The sequence below is a fragment of the Dasypus novemcinctus genome, chromosome 7 (assembly GCF_030445035.2).
Source record: "Dasypus novemcinctus isolate mDasNov1 chromosome 7, mDasNov1.1.hap2, whole genome shotgun sequence".
NCBI classification, from domain to species: Eukaryota; Metazoa; Chordata; class Mammalia; order Cingulata; family Dasypodidae; genus Dasypus; species Dasypus novemcinctus.
The window spans coordinates 83,708,492-83,730,534 of record NC_080679.1 but is presented as its reverse complement, the minus strand read 5'-3'; the positions used below and the strand labels follow the sequence as shown (position 1 = coordinate 83,730,534).

The following is a 22,043-nucleotide window of genomic DNA, read 5'->3' as shown; positions in this document are numbered from 1 at the left end:
ACCTTTTCCCCCACAATCCTAAGTGATCATTTTTAAACAGTAGATCAGGTCAGATCATTCCCCTGCTTAAGTGCATACTCCAAGAACTTCCTGTTGTAATTACAATAATATATTATGGTCTCACTATGGTCTCTGTGTACCTTTTTGAATTCAGTTTCTACCATTCTTGCCTATGTTTCATTACACATCAGTTTTCTTTATACCTCTTGAAGGTGCTCACCTCGCTCCCCTCAGGGTTTTCAGCTTGTTCTCTTTTCCCTCTGGTCTTTGCATGACTGACCACTTTTCATCATTCACCTTATCAGAGACACCTTCCCTGGATACTCCAGATAATGCATTCACCATATTCTCCACCTTGCTTTTTTCCTATCCCATTACCCTATTTTATTATATTCATAGTAACAATCACCATCAGCCTTTGTCATATTTTTAATTTATTTGTTTACATATTTATTGTCTGCTCCCCCTCCACAGAGTGTAAGCTCTAAGAGGGCTGGGGTTTTGTCTATCTTGCTCATATCTCCTTTGTCTAGTTTGTTGCCCTGATTAGGTACTCACTTATATTTCTTGAATAAATGAAACAATGTTAAAAGATTGGAAAGATATCCCAGTACAGTCTAGTTTTACTTTTAGATAGAGAATTGAAGAGATTAAAATTTTTACATAGATGCATTTCCAAAGGTTTTGAAGGCATGTTTTTTTTCTTGTTTGAAGTACTACTGTTCTTTTGTATACAGGAACTTTCTTTTTTAAGCATTCTGTGACAGTTTAGTTTTATTGCAGCAATATATTGAGATTTTCTATCTAACTGATCCATGGAAAAAAGAAGCACTGAATTGAGAATTAGGAAATTCGGATTCTAGTTTTAACTTCGTTACTAAGTAGGTATGTTATCTTAAGAAAATAACCAACTGAGGCTCCATTTTCCTAATGTCTAGAATAAAGTCTAGATATTCTTCAAGGTCCAGGCCAGCTGCAGAATGTGAGAATATTAAACTTTCCTGTCTAGATAACTTTTCAGGGGAATATTGAGATTTATCTGCATTATTCATTAAAGACCAGCCATGAAAATTGGAAGTCATTTCTATTCTATTAAAAGTGACTTGGCAGATTTCTCAAAAACTCAAAGGGTTAAACACATTTTGGTTATTGAATTATGAGTATGTATGGTGGGAGGAAGTTGGGGGGGCGGGTTTAGATAGCTCCAGACTTGTCAAAAACATTAAAAGGAATGAGTGTATACACATAGCAATCATCGATTTATACTGGACAGTGATAGAGCTGAAAATAAAGTGCTTTATAAGTGCTAAGAAACAACTAGAGATAGTACTTAAAGAACCTTGTTTTGTTGCGAGACTGTGAAGCCTTTTGCAGTGGAATATCACAGACTACAAAGAACCAACTGTCATTCCCCCCCACCCGCCCCCGTGCCTCTCCATCACTTGGAATAAAAAAACTGGCAACTTACCAGGGCAAGGGGATTCAGAGCAAGGCTCCTATAGCTAACTCTTTGCACAGTAATTATCTACTTGGATATATAACTCCTGATTTAAGAATGAAATGTATTGTTTCTGTGGGTATGTGGCTGAATGAATGCAGTAAATACATTAACACTATTTAGTCGCATGTACTATTCTAGTAAGGGATTAAAGTGCAAGTCTTACAAATCTTGGCCCCAAATCTTTCTTGATTTTACCTCCTGGAGATTTTTTTGCTTTTATAGAACTGTTAATAAGCTAAGTGCTTAGATCTTTTAATTAACAGACTGCTTAAGTCTTCCTTACCTTGAGTTCCTTAACTTTCAGAAAAAGAAGAGCTTTCTGTTTGTGGTATAAAAAAGCTCTCTTTGTGTTTTCTCTTACCACTGCCTATTCTTAGGCCCTCCTCTACTCTTTTCTGTAAAACTTTCCTTATGTTTATTTATTCTCGCTTTTGAAAAAAGTTACTGCATAATTGTGTCAGCATTAGTAAATCTTGGTTCTCAAAAATCAAGGTTTTAATCACAGAAATATATGAAATGTCAAACTTACCTCTTTAAAAAATAGTTTCACAAATATCACTCAGAATACTTACATCGACAATCAAGAAATCCAGCCAGCACCAGGCATTAGTGAAGTATGTTTGAAATCCATAAGCTACCCATTTGAGTAGCATTTCCAGAATGAATATGTAAGTGAAGACCTTGTCAGCATATTCTAGCATGGTTTTGATAGTCTTTCGCTGTTCAATGTATATATCTTCAAAAGCCTGTGAACCAAGAATATTTTTATTTTAATCAGTTTGCCTCCTCAAACACTTGATGAAATTGTTTAGTATAATACTAGGAACAAACCAATGATTTGATAAGCATTGGCAATAATATCAGACAAACATTGATGAACATCAGACAAAATCCAGAAGACTAAAACAAACTGGGAAAACGTTGGCAGGGAAATTCCAGTATCTTTACTAAATTAGGATATGCTTCCTTCTTTGTCTCTCATCTCAAAGTCTCTATCTCAATTACTGCTACAAAGACATGTTTTTGGTGAAGTAATATGAACTCAGAAATGAATCAGAAGTTCTTTTGATGAGCCATGGAGTTGGCCTATACCAAAATTAATTTGTATGATTCCCTGAATGATCGATCATGCTTCTTTTGAAAGAATAAGTTGGTTAGATATGAAGAAACAAAAATACATTAAGTTCATAACTGTTGCTAATATGATTTTTAGGGAAAACTAGTGGTATTTGACATGTAAAGTAACATTGTTACAGAATGTCTTGTAAATAGTTGTCTCACCAAGGAAAACATCTGTTAGATAAACACCAGATGAGAAATTCCAACTGGCTGTTTCATGGGTCTGATTTGTTCTGTACTAAAGTTTGGACAGATGCTAAGCTTTACAAGGCATGGATATATTTTCCTTTTTGATTCTCATATTCAGTGTATACATCTGGTATTCTAGAACCTGATTCTTGTTCACATGCATTTCACTTACCAAAGCACCACTACTGAGGAGGATCATGAAAACAATGAAAGTCTCAAACCAGTTGTGTTCAACAATGCTATAGCAGGTTTTTCGAAGATTCCACCAGATTTTTCCTTTGCCTTCTTCTGTACTTACTTGACAAAATGGAAACTTTTTAATACAGCCTAAAACATAACATTAAATAGAATAAATTATAAAAAATATTTTAGTTTTAAACTGGAAAATATAAACCTTCTTGCCCCCACCCTGCTAGTTGTTCATTTTATAGTATAACTGGCTACTTATTTCCAAATTATCTTCAGCCTCCTTCCTGTATATTAAAATATTCCTGACTCAAAAATCTTCGTCAGTCACCTAGACTCCAAGGAATTGCTTTACTTTCTCCAGAATTGTTTGGGTTTAAATAGCATCATCTTTCAAGACCAGTCAGGATCACTCTTTGCCTCAAGGCCATTGATGGAAACAGGGTACAGGTGCACCTCTCACGTTTGGGGAAAAACTACATGTTTAAATAATTTATTGATATTCTGATGTGATGTTGGACTTTTACTCTCTTTTTCTCATGCATAGAAAATACTCCTTTCTTCCCAGTTTTCAGGCACTGACAGTTTCCCTCTTTATTTTCAGCCTCAGTGCTTTCCTTAGTCACACCCATGAGTCATCTTGTCAGTCAGTCTCTCTTATTCCTTTGTCCTTCCCCTCTTAGCTTTCATATTATTTATATCTTCCATCCACTCTTCTGCTTTAACTCTCTGAAATACTACTCATTAGACTCAATCCAATCACACTGAATCAACAAATCTTTATTGATTTGTGTACAAGACACTCTGTGAGAGCAACTTCACTCTCTTCCAAGGCTCTATAACACATCTATATCCAAAAACAGTTCTGGCAACAGCACAGATTAACCACACTGAAATGTAAGGAAAGGAATCTAATTATTGTGGCATCTATAAGTCAAATCACAAGGAGATCTGAAGGGAGTGTAATACCAATGAGATAACATTTCAGAATGTCATTTATCCCACAGGTTTAGATTCACACTGTGGGGGACTGAAAGAAAAGACATATCACATCAGTTAAAACTGTCCAATCATAGTCACTGCTATAGTTTATTCTGGAAATAGAGATAGATTCCATTTTTGGAAAACAAAAGGAAAACAAAGATAAGCATGTCTTCAATATTTGTCTTAAATATTCCCTTCAAATTCAATCTCTGTAAGGAATAAGAGGAGATTACACTGAATCATATTCGAGCATTTTTACCTTCAGTAAAACAAGCTTCTGGTTTAAGGTCTTCCTCAGGTTCAATTTCTGCTTGTTCACCTTCTCGGGGTGGAGCAACATCAACTGTACTTCCTTCAGATGAGCTGGTTGCATTTAGTTTCTGGAAACAAAACCCCATTGCAAAAATGTGATTTTTCTCCCTGTTTATTAAGCTAATTTGGAAAAGTTCTGTAATCATGTGGAAAAAGTAGTAGTGACAACATTTGACTCCTTTAACACCACTGATAATTATGTACTAATAATTCAACATAATTAAAGTCCTATTGTTTACAACAAAGTGACTACCGACCTGGATCATCATAAAATTTCTGATATTAAGGTTAGACAGCATTCAACATGAGTGATATGGAAAGGATTGATTACACTTTTTAACTTGTTTTATGATCTACATTTGTATGTGGATACCATACCAAAATATTTTGGCATGCCAAAATATTTGGCCAAACCAATAATAGCTTGATAAAAAATTTGATATGCTGATATATAATACTGATTATACTAATTAAATGCATCAAGTCAAATTATAATTTCCATCTCTTCAGATGGAAATTTTCATATTTCTAAGTACTGTCCATGTTTCTGTAATTTTAGAAAGGAAGAGAAGCACATTAACATTAGTCACAGTCATTATATTTCAACTTTGAGCTATATTTCTCCCAGGCTTACATAATTTTTTTACTTTACTAGCAGAAAAATGATGGATCTCTCTCTTTTTTTAACTGCTGAAATGGATTCAATACTTGCCAAAGAATTCTAAATGAAATGGAAATTTCTTCATAAATTGATTCTGGCATTGCCCAGAATCTGTATAGACTTTCATTAGGAGCACATTCTGAATTCAACATGTGATCAGACTGTTAAATTTTCCTCTAAATAAATCATTGTGACATGCCACATGGCTACAAGAATAAGTATCTAATAAATACTCTGTGATTACTTGGGAAGACATTATTAATGTGTAATGTTTTATGAAAACTGATGAAAAGACATGACACACAGTGCAACCCAGGCAATGTAAAGATTTTAGGATGAATGGACAGTGCATGGACATGCTAATGATTTCAAAGTCCCCATTAACTTCATTAGCTAAGTGGTCACTCTGCCATATCCTTCTGAGGGAATTAATGTGTAATTTTAAAATGCCTTAAAGGCTCCTGTAATGCAGGTTTTATTGGTGGAAATTTGGCACAAAATTACTGATTTATTGAAATCATAATATAAACGTAATTTAAATTGAAGAGTGATATCCAGATGATACTTTCTTTTGCAATACTTGGAGAGTGACATTAACCATGTCCACCTAAACATATTATGAAAATTAACTTTAATTTGAAATATAATTCAATAATGTAGTACCTCCTAGTCTGGAGTTATGCTAAACAGAGAAGGTAGGCCATTAGTTTTGGCTGATAGTTCCTAGGATCATTAGTGTTCAGGAAGTTCTAACATTAAGCTCCTTTACTTTTGGGGGAGGTGGAAAGCTGAGACATTTTCTTTTCCCACAATTTTTTGGTTCCTACATTCAGGATATCTTTATTCTTTTAAGAAAGACTTGTGAGAGCTACAGCTGCACAAAATTGGAGTAGCTTCTGGTGTAACCAATAAAAGGCTGGATGATTAAGGCTCAGCAACCAGCTCTTTCCTTTCAATTTCACTGTTGCTCTATGGACATTGGCTTTTAATGAATTGTAATAATTATATCTACTGCATAAACCAGCACCAGTAAAAAACAGAAGTCTTTTTGAGGTTAGCTATAAGAATTTTTCTTCTTCTTGGCCAATCCAAACTCAATAATTTCTTCTGAGCCTACATCATGGCCCACCACCTCCACGAAGAATTTCTTTCTTGCATGACTTCTCCACTTTTCTTTCATGATTAATTTTATAGAACCTATAGTTCATTCTTTGTTTCCCATGACCAATTTCCCATGAATATACATGAATATATATGTATACATATATGCACGTGTGTGTGTGTATATATATACATATATATTTATTTACCAAAAGATTCAGTACATTGCCAAGCCAATGGACAATAGTTATGAAGATTGAATAAATGAATGATTAAATGCATTTTTGTGTTACTCATAAAGAGGATTATAGTGTTTAGATAATTTCATCTCTCCATTTTGATAAGTAACTCAATCATGGCCTTGATAGAAATCTAATTAGAAATTATATTTTCCTATTACATATAAATTATTTAGTAATATTTAAATGATTAAAAAGCCATGATTTTTTCAAAATGTTTCTCTAAAATATTGGCAGACATTTAATAAGTAAATGAGAGAGAAGAAAGTGATAAGTATATATGTACATATGTATACATATACTTTTGAAAAACTTTAGAAAATATACTCACCTTTCACTTCCATTTTACCACTGTTAATATAATTGTGAGATGTTTAATTTCTCACATTACAATAGTCTGTCATTTATTGCAGGTGTCTTATATTTAAATACAAATACTAATTTAAATCCAGTCCTTCACAGTACAAGTAACAGTAGCCACTAACTGAATGACACTTAAATCAACTGTTCACCAAGTATGGATCTCTAGTACTGTCTTTAGATTGTAAACATTTATGAATATTATTGACATGCTTGGATATAAATATGCTCAGTTTGCTAAATAGCTATGGTTTTATGCATGCATACATCTTACAGTAGAAATGGTTGGTGGTCAGTTCACTTCCCTCTGCCTGGCCTTGTGAGGAACAACAGGTCTTTTGAAACATAGACAAGGAAGAATTCCTACCAGCATTCTGATCTACTCAAAGGAGCAGAAACCAGCTGACAAAGAGAACTGCTTCACCATTTTCCAGGAGTTTTTCTGATTATAAGGATAAACTTTTTTTCTTATGTTCATCAAAGAATGTTCCTCATTGAAAGCTCCTCAAGGAATGTTGGGAGAGGGACTTGTAACCAAAGCTTCATGAAGCCCCTATGACTCTTAGGCACCAGAGCTCAGAAAATGGAAAATTAGTGTTCACTTTCCTTTGAAGGTTTTTATAAAGCCAGTGGGAGAGGCAGCCTTAGTCATTAATCTCATTATTTAATCTCATTCAGAAAAGTCACTATATTATTTTTCATCCCCATAGGTCACATTCTTATAATAGGAAACTGTGAAATTGTAAAAATATTCTATCAACTCCATAAAGTTTCAAAAGCTGTGGATTTACTTACATTTATAAATTAAAATGAATTATGTTATTATTAAATTATACCAATTTATCACTTACGATATCCTGCCTGATACACTTTAGCCATTAAATACATAAAGAAGTTTACTATTGCACTTTATAATCACTAATTTATACTCTAGAAAACTACTTAAATATTAAAAATGCTATACATTGATATATTCCAAACATTTTCCAATTAAGTTCAACACTTCGGCATTAATACTCTAGTAGAGGGCAATGTGTAATATATTTTTATCATAGGCATATCAATTTATTTATTAATAAAAGCATGTAACTGATTTAAAAGCAGGTGAATAGTGGTAAATACAAAGAATAACTTACTTTCTTTACATTGCCATAGCTGTGATAGTACAATGATATAAGTAAAAAAGAAATCAAAGAAACCTGAAAAGAAATTTACCATATTAAGGAACTTGATGACTATACTTAATAACTAAAATTAATAGTTGTTCTGAAGTACTTAGAAAAACATAATTGGGTATATAGGCAAAGTAAGAGAAAGCTTTCACATAGCACAAGTTCAAACTTGTTTTTTTGTGTGCTATTTTATCCCTACCCCTCCAATATTTTATTGCACCTAAAGTTTAGATTGTTCCATCCCTTGTAGAAACTATCGAGTCTACAGAGGGATGATGGCTTATGCTCTACAAATGCACGCTGGAAAGCAGTTTTTAAGATGCAACATTCTCCAGGCCTAATTCAGCCGCAGAAAACATGCCTGGCTGTAGCAGAAGCCCGGCGCAATGCTGTGGAAGCCGCACGCTGATATAAGAATCATGTGCTCAAAGACATGGTGCCTGAATACCACGTTTTCAAGAAGGATGACTGCAAATACCACTCAAAGGAATGGATTATTTCAACATACAAAATGACAGAATCAGCACTGACAAAAGTCATGTGTGCATCAAGGACAAGCATTTTTTCTCCCTAATAACATGAACTTAGGTCAGAATTCCCCTTTAACACTAATATTGCTCTTGTTTTTTATCCAATTAAAAATAATGAAATTTAACTTCCAGAGATAGAAGAGAATGTTAGCAACTGGCCTACTTCCACTGAAATGCGCTCATGTTTCATTTGTTTTTAATCAAATTAAATATTTGAATCTTACAAATTGCTGTATGATTCAAGAGGCAAATAAGATTCAGCCATTACAGATTGCCTTAAAATCTAGTCATTTCTTTCAAAACTTATGAAAATTTGTCTTCCAAGTGAAAGAAGATCTTTTGGTCACATATTACTTATCAGGGTCTTAGTCTGGTCTTCTGGATTTGCCTATCCATATCTTGACTTAATCTGAAGGACAGGCAGCCACATGGTAAGGCCATTTGATTGCTGGTCCACGACAGGGAAAACAGGAAGGATAACCAAGTCCTCTCTTTTCTGGACCACTTATCAAGTGATTAAAAATATGAACTACCTCCATCTGTTTTTGCCGCAACATATTTTAAAAGTATGATAATCCTTGTAATTCTTTTATTTAAAATTAGCCCTATTAAGCCTGATATATGAAACTGGAAACAATTCTGGGGTAATTGAGGTGGGAAGTGGAAGGTCATCAAGTAAGCCAAAGAGAAGATGGTTTGTTTTGGGAAGAGACAGAAAAAATTACATCTAAACTAGCTTTAATTGAATCTTATTTCGGTTAAGTATACTAAAAAACAAAGACAGTTCTCTAAGGTCAAGATGGATTTAAAATGGCTATTCACACATTGATCTGTACCATTCCAAAAGTTGCCTCGCCTTTAATTTCACAAAAAGTGTTTGGAAGACACTAACAGCATAACATAGAAATTGATAGCTAGAGTCATTCTCTCATTGCTTTCCAAATTCTGAAAATGGAACACAGATCCTCTCGAGAAATGCACGTGCTAGTGACATTTATATTCAAAGTTGCCATAAAGATTTTGGAAAGGAAATAGGCAATCCCCTTAAACATGGTATAAATATTAATTTGCCAATATCATTTAACTCTGATTGTGAAGAAAAAATAAATTAGATTTTCTACATGACTATTAATGTTTTTCTATCAAAACTAAAATCTTAGTGCTAAATAAAATTATATAAACCACTGGGGACTGTTTTTCCTATTTCTCATTAATAATTTTATTCTTGAATTGGTTGCATTTTATATCTAATTCTATATTATCTCTCAAGAGGAAGAGAATATTTATTAATTCTGCTGGCAACTTCAAACTCTAGTTAGGTATCTTTTTTCACCAAAAGTATTAAAAACTGCCAATATTTATGAGCTTTTCACTTCATTTTCATTATTTCCCTCCCAGAACCTTTACACTGGTCCAGGTTTCAGTAAGCAATGAAACTGACAGGAGAAAGTTAAGTCAAGAGAATAAACTAAAGACTTAGTTAATCCATAAATTTTACAGTAATCCTGGGAGATGCCCTTTACACCTTATAAAACTATAATTAATAATCAAAAGTAGTAAATTTTCCAAGTTCCATTTATGCCTGCTCAATTGTAGGGCTGAATAGTTAGGAAGAAAACTATGCAGCTCAGGGAAATTCCAAATCAAAACTGAGTATACTGGGCCATTTTTCTAACCATCAAGATGTAATGAACTTTTCCCACCCTATATCATGATGCTTTCCTTCTTTCAGTTACTTTACAATGATCACTTATGGCTATGCAGACACAGGACACTTAACTTTCCTAAATTACTTGAAAATCCAAGATTTGTGCCCAAATACATACAGACTATGGTCCTTCATATCTCAAAAATTCACTTCATCCTGTTCTTTTCCCCAAACCTGAAAGTAAACACTTCTATTTGGAACATAATTTCAGTGGGTTGAAGATTATATTCATATATCTGAATATAATGGTCTGAAAATGGCAGAACTATCAGAAAAACCCTCTGAGGTTTTTTGGCTATACAATTTATTTATAAAGGCTGAATCAACCAAAAAAAATGTTGTGGTCTTATTTTAATGAAATAAAAGCAGAGAACTTAAAAAAAATTGCATGCTCTCTTAAGTCCTTGACCAAATTGAACTTTAAACATTCCTAACATGTTTAAAACTGGATATTACAAATCCTATAGAGCATGCAATTATTGATTTTGAAAAACTAGAAAAAGTCATTAGCAGAATCAGTATGATGTTGGGGGTGCCTGCTTCGCTTAACCATGCTGTGATTTGTCACACGATTAGCAGAAAGCAGCTGGGCATGTCTAGCACTTCCTTGCCATGGCAGGGGAAGGAACACAGCTGAGTAGCATGCAGGCCAGTCAATATTCAATTCGAAAGTGATTGTACATGTGCAACTTGCTTGGGTAACCTGGGCAAAAGTGATGGCACGAGCCTCTGGCTGGTTAAAAAACACCAGAGCTGCATTCTTGATGGCTCCAGCTGGATTTTACCCCTGTGAGAAGTAAAATGGCAAGCAGTGAAGGTCACGGTATGATAATGCTAGATTGTGCTTTGGAATTCAACTTCAAATATGATCCCTCAGAGCATTATTTATTCTATATCCTTCACTTACCAAGACATTAATTAAACCAACAATCTTTTTTTAAGAAATAAATTGTAAAATGTATAGTTATATAGAAATTCAAGAAATCATGATTATGGGAACTTTCAAAATATGAAAACAAGTAAAATTCTACATTATTTCTTGTCAGAAGATTTATATAATTCTGAGTTTTACCAAGATTAAAAAAATCAGTATTTGAATCCATGCCTTCAATTCTCATACACTTTTTCATGCAAAGCTTTATACTTGTTTTTATACCAGCCTGTTTCTGTTAGAGATTCAGAATATAATGACAGCAATTCATATTTTTATCTCTAAAAATTCTAGGCATCATTTCTCCCCAACTGCCTTACTAGTCAGATAAACATTACTATGAAAATGAATGGAAGGACTAGATTATCCAGAGTTTTAATACCATCTAAATTAGTGATTAATTCACTGCTTTTATTTAGGCAGAAATTTACTGTATTTTTTTTGAAAAATGAATCATTCTGGTGTGTTAAGCCTGTATGAATGCTTGCTTTCTCAACAAAGAGAAAGGATATTCTATGCTCTCCATATCAGAAGTCAAGTGTTTTTGCTACTTGTGGTCAAAAATCTGTGAAACACAATGTTGCCTTATGAATGTGTTGGTTTTAATCTGTGCATGAGTGTGTTTATGTGTGTGTGTGTTTGTGTGTGTGATAGATATCAAAAAGCATAAGCCAGGCAATATAGCAATATAGGTATGCATCTGATATGTGAACAAAGACCAATGTCATAGGGAGTGGATGTAGCTCAGGTGGCTGAGTGTCTGTTTCCTGTATGAGGTCCTGGGTTCAATCTCTGGTACCTCCTAAAAACAAACAAGTGAAAAAAACCAACTCTCATTGAGGAGAAGATGTAGCTCAGTGGTTGAATGCCTACTTCCCATGTACAAGGTCCTGGTCTAAAAAATAAAAAAAGAAGAGCAATGCCAGCAGTTTCCAGGAATTTCAAATGAAAACTGCATTTAACTGGAATGTATCTAAATCTGCTCTATGCTGTTAGAACATGCTAATTTTCACTTCTCTTTTTAAAAACTGTTTATTTTTTATCTTGTGTATCAGTATATATAAAGTTGCCTTATAACTTATTCTGTTGTTTTGTACTAATTTTTATCAAATCATCTATAAAATTTATTGTTGAAATTAATATTGTATAAGATAATTTGAAATTATATCCTGTCTATAAATAAAAATATAAAAATTTACATTTATTTTGATACATTTCCCCAAGAATATATCTGTCTACCTTAAATAATTTATTACATTCTTTAATTGGATTTCATGTAGTACAAATTAAGTTGAAAGAACATAGAATTGTTATAAAAATCACACAATAAGGAATTTTTGGGCAGGTAACAAATGTTTTCCAGGAGTTGATAATGAGGGAGACATTGGATTTCATTATTCCAAATTTATGTTTCTAAGCCATTAAAAAGACATGGCAATAGAATAGTGTTCCTCTAAGCAGTCACTGAAATATCTGCGCACATTAAACAGCTTTCAAATTATTCAAAAACCACCTGTTTACTAGAAGTAAATTAAAACATTTTCTTTCAAAAAATCTGATGAGACAGAACCTATGATATTAATCTAGCAGAAGTTTCTCTAACTCTAGGCTTTTCTACCTCTCCTTGACCTCAAGCTATTCCTGCTATTTTTTCTATAATCTTCCCTTATTTTCTCTCTATAGTTATATATCTCTTTAGCCAGCTCGTCTATTTTCAGGGAATGGTGATCATGAAATCTACATCATCAAATTTACTTTTTAAACTCTGGCCTCTCTTACCAACAGTCACTTCTAATTCAGTATATCACACTGAACACCCCTTCCCACATAAATCTGGGTAACTTTTTAAAAAGGCCATTTCAGACAGTGGCATTAGCATTTTTTCAGTTCTACACACTTTACAGGGTTTGTCATAGTGCAAGTAAGTCTCAGTCCACTATGATTATCCTAGCCCAGAATTTCATCACCTCATTGCTGTTAAGTGATTGCTACCACATTGCAAAAGATAATTCCCCTTGTCTCTTAAGTTCATTGACACTCATTTTACTCATTTGATGTCAATTAAATTTTCTTAAAACATCACTTTCCTGTTACCTTTCCCCTGTTAATGAACAGATACTAGCTTCTTATTGACTATGCAACCAATTCCAAACTCTTGTGATTTAAATCAAAGACTTTACAGTCTGAAACTACTTTATATACCGAAATATATTTTCCCACTATCTTCTCAACCAATGCTTTATTCATGTTGGTTACCTCACTGCCTTACCTTAATACTAAACTTACTTTCAACTCTGGCTTTTATCCAGTAGGTTTCTGCTGCTTTTTGCTTTCTGTTCTCTATATTTGACCCAAACTTTGAGGCCCATTTCAATTATATCTCTTTCATTAGTAACAACTCTACTTATTTCTTTCTTTCTCAACACCTATAACCTTATATTCATTTTTTGCGGATTAAACTCTTTAATAGGTCTTAGTGATTTTGTTAGTTGTCGTTAGCTCACTCAAAGATGCTGAGATTTCCCTGTAGGGGGATTATGTTATAGATTCCCTTTTAATTCTTTCTTACCCCTAGTATTCAGCTGAGTTAAACAAATTGCTTAATAAATGTTTAATTAATAGGTGCTTCTTCACCGATTTAAACCAGGTGATTGAAAACAAATTAGAATTGAATGTTTAATCAAGAGAATGAGCAACATAAATTGAAAGTGAAATCACGAAGCAGACTGAGTAGAAATCAGGGAAAGAATATTACTAACTCATTTTGTACTATACATTTGCCGTTTTCAAAGTATTTTCATTTTTATTATTATATTATAACTCAGCCTCTGTGAAATGACTGAAAAAAGGATCAGAAAGCTATGAGTTGTAAGTGATGTATTTATGACAATTTCAAATTCTGTTGATATGATACTTTAGAAAAAAGGTTCCAAAATATATTTACAAAATTAAGCATCATTAGTCTGATTCCTATGGTGTCAATATTATATCCTCAAATTTTTAGTATTACTTAGCAGTATTTGAAGTTTCCAACACTATTCTTTAACAATGCATGTAAATATGTCTTTGAAAACCTATCTGTGCTAGACTTACTTCCTCTGGTATATTTGAAGTCCATAAATAAATAATAGTAAAAAAAATTTAATCCTGTTCTCTGTAACACAGAATTGCAGAGTTAATACTAATAAGCTACTAAATTACTATCATAGGCCATATGAATTCTAATCATACAGTAGGAACAATTTCCTCCCTTCCTCCCTTCCTTCACTTCCTTTCCGGCTCCCTTCCCTTTTCTTTACAACTAGTAATATGACAGAGCAGCTTTTCAGTTTAACTGTAATATCATGTAGAACTGTTTCAAGTAGTTCTTAGTGCTTTCTAGTTAATCTGGAAGACCTTGTAGGTGTGTTTGTCTCTGAGTGGGCAATACAAAATCAGTGCTATTTGTACTTTCCCAATATGAATAATACCCATAAATGAATAAAACTCTATTATAGTGAATGAAACTTTCAGAAGTGAATGAAAACAACACAAAATCTCCACATTAAAGAAGCATAGCAAAACCTAATATAGAGAGTAAGGAGGTGATGCTTTCACAGTGATCAATAAAATGGTTCACTGATTTGTCTAAAGATATAACATAGTGCACAGTAGAATGCAGTAATTGATATATCTTTTTTGGAGGGCTACATTTTTAAATCAAACTTCCAAACTATCCAGAAAATGAATATACTATTTGTTCAGAATGATGATTTTCCTGTGGAAAGCTGAAATTTCTATAAATAGATTTCTCAATAAAGAATGTCTCATGATTTTCCAACATTACTATAATATGACATTCAATGCTCCTTCTTTAAGAATACATATAAATATAATAAATAATATTAAATAACCATATTACATGTTTATTATAGGAAATGCATCAAAAAAACTCTTAAAATATTCTTACATCTTTGCTTTCTTCCAGTTCTGACTCACTGCTGAACTCTTCAGTATTTAAGTTTTCAAAGTCAGACTCTCCAACAGCAATTGGCACTGTTACAGTGAGGCTGGGGTTGTTTATGAATGACATATAATCATTTTCATCAATTACATATTTTTCAACACTGCTTCCAGTACCTACACCACTGGTGGTTCCATTTCCATCTTTAAGATAATTAAGCTCTTTGCTTATTTCAATTCCTGTATTATTGGATATGCAGCTGTCTATTTTGTTGACTTCATGGATTTCTAAAACTTTCGGCTTTCTAAAAAAGGCTTTTTGGAAACATTCCCGTATCTTATTTTTCACATAATCTATTCCCTTTTGCATCCTTCCCACAGCAATCTGGAGATTGTTCATTTCATTATCATCATCAGTAGCAGCAAGGTTGTCTGAACTAAATGAACTCAACAATAAGGCCAAAAAGAGGTTCAGAACCTAAAAAGCAAAAACAAAAATTTGCTATATTAGTATTGAAGCACACAAGAAACTAACAGCTGTACACAAGAAAATACCCTAAATTCATATAATCATAGCTCTTTGCTAAAATTAATTGAAAAAATGCTTATTGAACGCCTACCATATTTTAGACATCATGTCTAAACTACATACTATTTTAAGGACCTAATATCTTCTACTTGCCAAAGAAAGAATAGGAAAGCAGAGCTTCAAAGATTTAAGTTTTGTCTACTCAGTCAGCTAGCCCTTAAAAACACAAATCCTCCATTTATTGTTTTACCAGGGAGCAAAAAAAAAAAAGATATTTCACCTTAATAATTTTACTTCATCTTAACCTTTTCTAGAGAATGCCTAGCTTCATGTATGTAATGAACTTATTTATTCAATAGCCTACTGATATAAGCAAATATAATACATTTGAAATACAAATTCCCTCATTCCAATGGATACAATCTTTTATAACAGCAGAAATTTCTAAGCAGCAAATTATATAAGGTTTAACACATTTTCCATGAAATACACTTCGAAATTTATGTGTTCAAATAGCCCAACAGATGGAGAACATTCTGAATTATTTCAGGGCTTAACCTATACCATAAATGTAAATTCTTTTTCTCTTACCTTTTGTGTGTGTGTGTCTGTGTGTGTGTGTAGAATATGAACAAATCTCAAATCTCAGATTATCACTGGGATATATGGAAAAATTATTCAATTAACTGATAAACTGAGTGATGCAGGAATAATTCATTATAGCTGATGTAAAAGGAAATGTACCCATAGGAATAATTTCAGTTTGAAATATATGTATCAAATTTCAGAATATGTTATATGGTAGGAAGGCACATGCAAAACAAGAAATTCAGTTTGTTTCCTTATTTCTGTATCAGATATTGTTCAGAATCTAGATCTTCTAGAATCTTTACTGTTCTGAAAAGAATTATATGCCCATTGGTCTGTTTTTAGCAATCTTTTAAGCATTTTCATTTGAAATGGACCACTCAAAAGGAAGGTCCAGGATGATGGCATGAAGAATGTTTTGTCCACACATGACCGAGAAATTTAATCATTAAAACATATAATTATACAAATTATGTATTTATATTAGCACCTTTAACCCACAGCTAAAATAAAATTTTTTAATCTGGTCAATGTTTATACATATAAAATAACTCAAACTGAACTAATTTCCCTTAATAAGTTTAAGGAAGATAACAATACTTCCTCTAAGTTATTTGGATAATGATACTATGTAGCTAAAATATAATGCCCTCTTCACTGAAATTTGGTGTTATGCAACTTAAGCCTCTCTGAGTAAGCCAGCAAAAGGAACTATCCATTTGTGAAGAACAATTTCAATGAAGAAGAGATCACTGAATTTTTAGATTTACTGGAGCATTATTTTATAAAAACAATACTAGATAAAAATTAGACTTGAAAATAAAATATTTTTTCTTTGAAGAAAAACAAAAAGAAAACACATTTTTGTATCCCAAACTTTCATAGACATTACCTATTTTCATCTTCGCATCAGTTTTGCTGTTCCAATTTTAAAGATGGGGAACATGAGTGTCAGAGAAGTTAAGTCACTTGTCCATGTCAGAATGTTAGTTCTGGTATGGTATTTGAATCTAGGCCTTGGACTCAAAGAGATTCAGAGATATGTCTACTACACCAGGCCACCTTCCTAGCTACTGTCTGATTCTTGTACTGTTATTATTTATGAACATTGGTAATACACACATACCACAAGATTTCCGATGACCATGACCAACATGAAAACAATAAGGCACATGGTTTGGCCAGCAACCTCCATACAGTCCCACATGGTCTCTATCCACTCTCCACACAGCACACGGAACACAATCAGAAAGGAGTGGAAGAAGTCATTCATGTGCCAGCGAGGGAGTATACAGTCATCATTGATCTTGCAGACACATTCCTTGTAGCTCTTTCCAAAGAGCTGCATGCCAACCACAGCAAAAATGAAGACGATGATGGCCAACACCAAGGTGAGGTTACCCAGAGCCCCTACAGAATTGCCAATTATCTTAATTAGCATATTCAGTGTAGGCCAGGATTTTGCCAACTTGAAAACTCGAAGCTACAATGAATGAAAGGATACTATTAGTAGTATTCACAATATACTTATGGAAGTTAGTTAGACATTGCTTTAATAGTAGGTCATATTGTAGACCCACCTTTGCGTGATATAAAATCTCAAAAAATACAAAACCACTTCAATTCCAAATCCAGGCAAAAAAAAGTTTGCAAAAATAAAAATATAAAACAGTTTGGAAATGCTAACTCAAACATTTCTGAATCATCAGTATATATACCCATGAAAAAATTGATTAAAGACATTTGTGAGTTTGGCAAATTAATGTTACCTTCAGCCTATATTTTAGAGAGTAAAAAGAAAAATGATCTTAAAAAGGATGTTGTGTATTTGTAATGGGCCATTATAAAATAATAGTGAAATAAAGTAACACTAATTTGATAACAAACTTATAGGAAAGATTCCGTTTGATTTGAAAAAAATACATGCTTTATTTACTTTCCAATAAAAACTTCACTAAATTTTCAAAAACAAGTTTTTGATATATTTCAAAAAAGTTCGTTGTGTTAGTGTTTAAGATGCTGATGGCATCAAATATTTACTTTTCACATGTTGCTTTAAAGAAGTTACCACTGTTATAAGTACTGTTGATAAAATGCTAAGATCAATTGGGATCCAAGATTTTTATTTGCATATCTGACTTAAAAAAAAAATAAAGAGAAAAAGAAATACTGAATTAAAAATTGTTTTAGAACCACATATAGATAAATGATTTCTATATATCTAATCATTATGAAGTAGCCACATTTTTATCATTCTTAGAAATGATTTCATACTTAGCCTTAAAAAGAATATTTATGTATATCCTTAAAATATTACATATTGACATAAATTTAAAATATCATTAAAAGTAAATTATTAAATAAATATGCATTGACTAGTTCCAAAATAAATGTCACATTAATGAAAGACACCTACCAGTCTAAATGATCTCAGTACAGACAATCCCTCCACATTTGACAGGCCAAGCTCCATTAAACTAAGGCTGACAATAATTCCATCAAAGATGTTCCAGCCTTCTTGGAAGTAATAATATGGGTCCATGGCAATGATCTTGAGAACCATTTCTGCTGTGAAGATCCCAGTAAAGACCTAAAGTAAAATACAGATCAGTACTTCAAAAATATTAAAACACTGTTGCTGCTGCAAGAATCTGTAAAGAAGATGTTAAACAATCATGAATAAAATAAAAATATCTAAAATTTAAAGTGAAAAAAATGAGACAAATCAACACAGGTTTAGGATTTTGCTTTTTTTAAATTTTTTTTTTATGGTCAGGAGAGTATTTTGTAAAGTAGATTTGTCTTACTAATTTCAAGTCAATGAATTTGATGGCTTTTCAGGAAAACATTGATCTTAAAACATTTCACTATCCATGTTTTAAATCTGATACTGAATAATCACTACGGAGTGAGGCCTTTTTTTTTGGTACAATATGCTTCTACTATGATCACTGTCAAATTCATATTTAACTATTATGCATTAGAAACAAATACATATATTATTGAAAGTTAAATAAAGTGATTTTTAAGTTGGTAAAAGCATTATTCTGTTTTGATTTCATGATTTTTTTAGGACACACCATCTTCCTTCTATACTTTTATAACCATTTCTGTAACAAAATCGAGTTTGCCACAAATCTTTTTAAAAAATGAGCTCTAGATGTGTGCCTTGGAATTAAGGCTAATAGAGTAATAGAGCAAGGAGCTGCAGATTTAATTGAAAACAGTGTGAGAACATTCTCAGTATGCACACAACCATAATTAAAATTAAAGAATTATTTGAGTGGCTAGCTAAATGTGTATTTGATAACAGAAAGAAAAATAAGGAAACAAATTCCACAAACTTTTTTTTTAACAATTCTAATCTACTTGCATTTTATGATGGTAAAGCCAAGCTTACCATCCTTCTACTTAATTCAGCCTTTACCTTGAAATAACTGTCAAAATGACAGAATTAAAATTATTTAGTTTCCTAAAGCATCACACCAATTAAAAGAAAACTCCATTTATTCTTACAAATGTGTAAATGCAGCTAACATTTCATTTTTCCCTATCACAGAAAGACCTGAGGGAAATACCCAACCCAGAGAAATTAGCTGAACTGTAGTTAATCAACTATTCACTCAAATAGATCTAAAATGCATTTAGGTAAGCCTAGCACATGGAAAATTCCAATATATGATGAAATACAAATCGAAAAATAATTATTCATTTTAAAGAATGTCTCACCATGAAATATGAGTTCCACTAGTAAATGTAAAATAAGTTCTGATTTATACAAATTTGATTTCTTATATAAAATGTTTCAGAAGCAGCTATTATTTCAAACAAGCACCTCAATGATAGAAATACATCAGTTAAAGTGAGCTAGAAACTATCCAGATAAATGATCTACAAATATCTTTTCTCCCTGAAAACTGTAAGGCAATCTTTTAAGCTATTCTGAAATGATTATAAAAGCTATACTCTAAATTTACATTCTTTCACCTTAAATGTTACCTTAATACAAAATTTCACTTTCAAAATATCATTTTAATTACAATTATTTTTATCTTTAAATGTTTTCACTTTAGGCTCTAAAATCATTGGGATTTTGGGGGGGGGGGGGGCGGGACAGGAGGCAAATTTTAGTGTAGGTTTAGCATTGTCAGTGATTTAAGACTTTTTAGGGAAAAAAAACCAACTTTGTGACCAGAGACTTACAGATTCCTAACCCTGTATTTCTTCTAGAAACAATGGCTCTGTATTTGCTAATTCAATGTTCATGGTGACTTTGTAGAAGACAACTGCTGCATATAATGGGAACTGACTTGTATAAGCTTTGTCATGTGATCCTACAAACAAAATATTTATCCTTTCTTTTGGCAAAACTGCTTCTTCAAATCAAGAAAGTTAATTTAAGCTGTTTAAAGGCATCTTTATATGTTTCAAAATAAAAGGATGTATCTTTAAATCTAAAAACAGGAGTTTTTAGAAAGTCTCATTCTAGCTAAGGTCAACACAGCATACTGATTATGATACCTTTGTTTAAATAATTTAAAAACTCTAAAAATTCTAAGAACAGAAAGAACTGGCAACCTCTCAATACATATGGGATTATATACATAAACCATGCCAATGTATGGTTTATAAACATACATCCAGCTGTCATTTAATTTTCTATACAGCAAATAATTTTTAAGGCTCAGAAAATATAAATAAAACATATTGAGTATTTATCGTTTGGACTTTGCCTAATTATATTTTGTCTTCTGAAGAAGTTTTGTCTCCTGAAGCTTTGGAATATATGCTTCTGTCGTCATTCATTCAATCATTAAAAATTACTGAGCACCTACCAAATACCAGTTATAGTGTTAGGCACTGAAAATACAAGCACAAGATTGCATAAATTAACTTCATTTAGGTTAGGACTCCGAAGCCAGCTCCAGTAATGAGGGGATGAGTTCTGTGAAAAGTTCCTAATGTTGAATGGGCAAGTTTTCCTGTGGAGTACTTAGGCAGAACAGGAAGCTTCTGTTGATATACACTAAAAAGATTGAAATATTAATTCTAAAGGCTGAAGTTTGCATGTGGGTAAGTTTGCTCTGCAGTGCCTTTACTAGTCCAGAATGATGCTTCTATGTTTCCTAGTGAATTTGATGGAATTGTGGCTACCTTTTGCCCCATTACTACTATCTTCTTGTTTTAATGATTTAGTTTTATTATTCCCATGCCTTTTGGATAAGCATCATTAATTGATTCTTTGGATGACTCTTCTTTTTTTTGGATGAAATAAAAATACACTTTAAAAAGAGGGTAAATCATTTAACATTTGTGATTTTCCTTTTCCTCATCTATCAAATGAGGATATTTATTTAGATTAGATCACCATCTAAACTTCTTGGATTTCCGTCACTGTTTTATTGCTTAGCAAATTTTGTTCAGGAAATGGTGTATGTACAATTTTTGCTACACAAAAACCTCTCTTGAACTCATTCAAGGCATTATTATACTATATTCAGGAAGGGACTGGATGGCAAAATAGCACTTTTCCATTGATGCAAGAATAATCCTAGCTAATTATAGGATTTCATTCCTAAGTATGTCATCTTTCAAAAACCACATATAATTTTTTTCCTTCATAGGGTCATCATCTTCCTTTCCTGAAATTTTGCATTCATATACTATACTACACAAGTTAATTAAAATATATTGTACTCATTGTGCATATTCCTTTAGGCTTTTTCTAAACAACCTGTAAGTTCTTAGGACAGGTGCCATGTCTTGTGTTCTCTTCTGATGTAGCAGAATAAGGGCATATCTTTGACCCTTAATCACTGGTTACATTGAGAGTTTTAGTAAGAAAAATAAGCACTGTGGGAAGTACATATCTCTACCTTTATTCCTTGTAGAAAGAATTACCATTTAGTTGGAAATGTTCATATGATCAAGAGATTGTCTAACCTACTACGATTGATGGAATATTTCTTGCCAATAAAATCCCTTATGTAT

At 32.5% G+C, this 22,043-nt stretch overlaps 1 protein-coding gene across 11 annotated transcripts in view; it reads right to left on the bottom strand.

Annotated features, from left to right (window-relative positions):
- SCN3A (sodium voltage-gated channel alpha subunit 3) overlaps positions 1-22,043 on the bottom strand; it is a 119,832-nt gene that overhangs the window by 25,755 nt on the left and 72,034 nt on the right. For all 11 annotated transcript variants that reach the window (XM_071216341.1, XM_071216343.1, XM_058300733.2 and 8 more), the window contains exons 16-21: positions 18,469-18,642; positions 17,179-17,535; positions 14,943-15,413; positions 4,239-4,359; positions 2,982-3,136; positions 2,074-2,247 (exon numbers count right to left, since the gene is read on the bottom strand). In XM_071216341.1, coding sequence (XP_071072442.1) covers positions 2,074-2,247; positions 2,982-3,136; positions 4,239-4,359; positions 14,943-15,413; positions 17,179-17,535; positions 18,469-18,642 — 1,452 coding nt within the window. The remainder of the gene's footprint in view (positions 1-2,073; positions 2,248-2,981; positions 3,137-4,238; positions 4,360-14,942; positions 15,414-17,178; positions 17,536-18,468; positions 18,643-22,043) is intronic.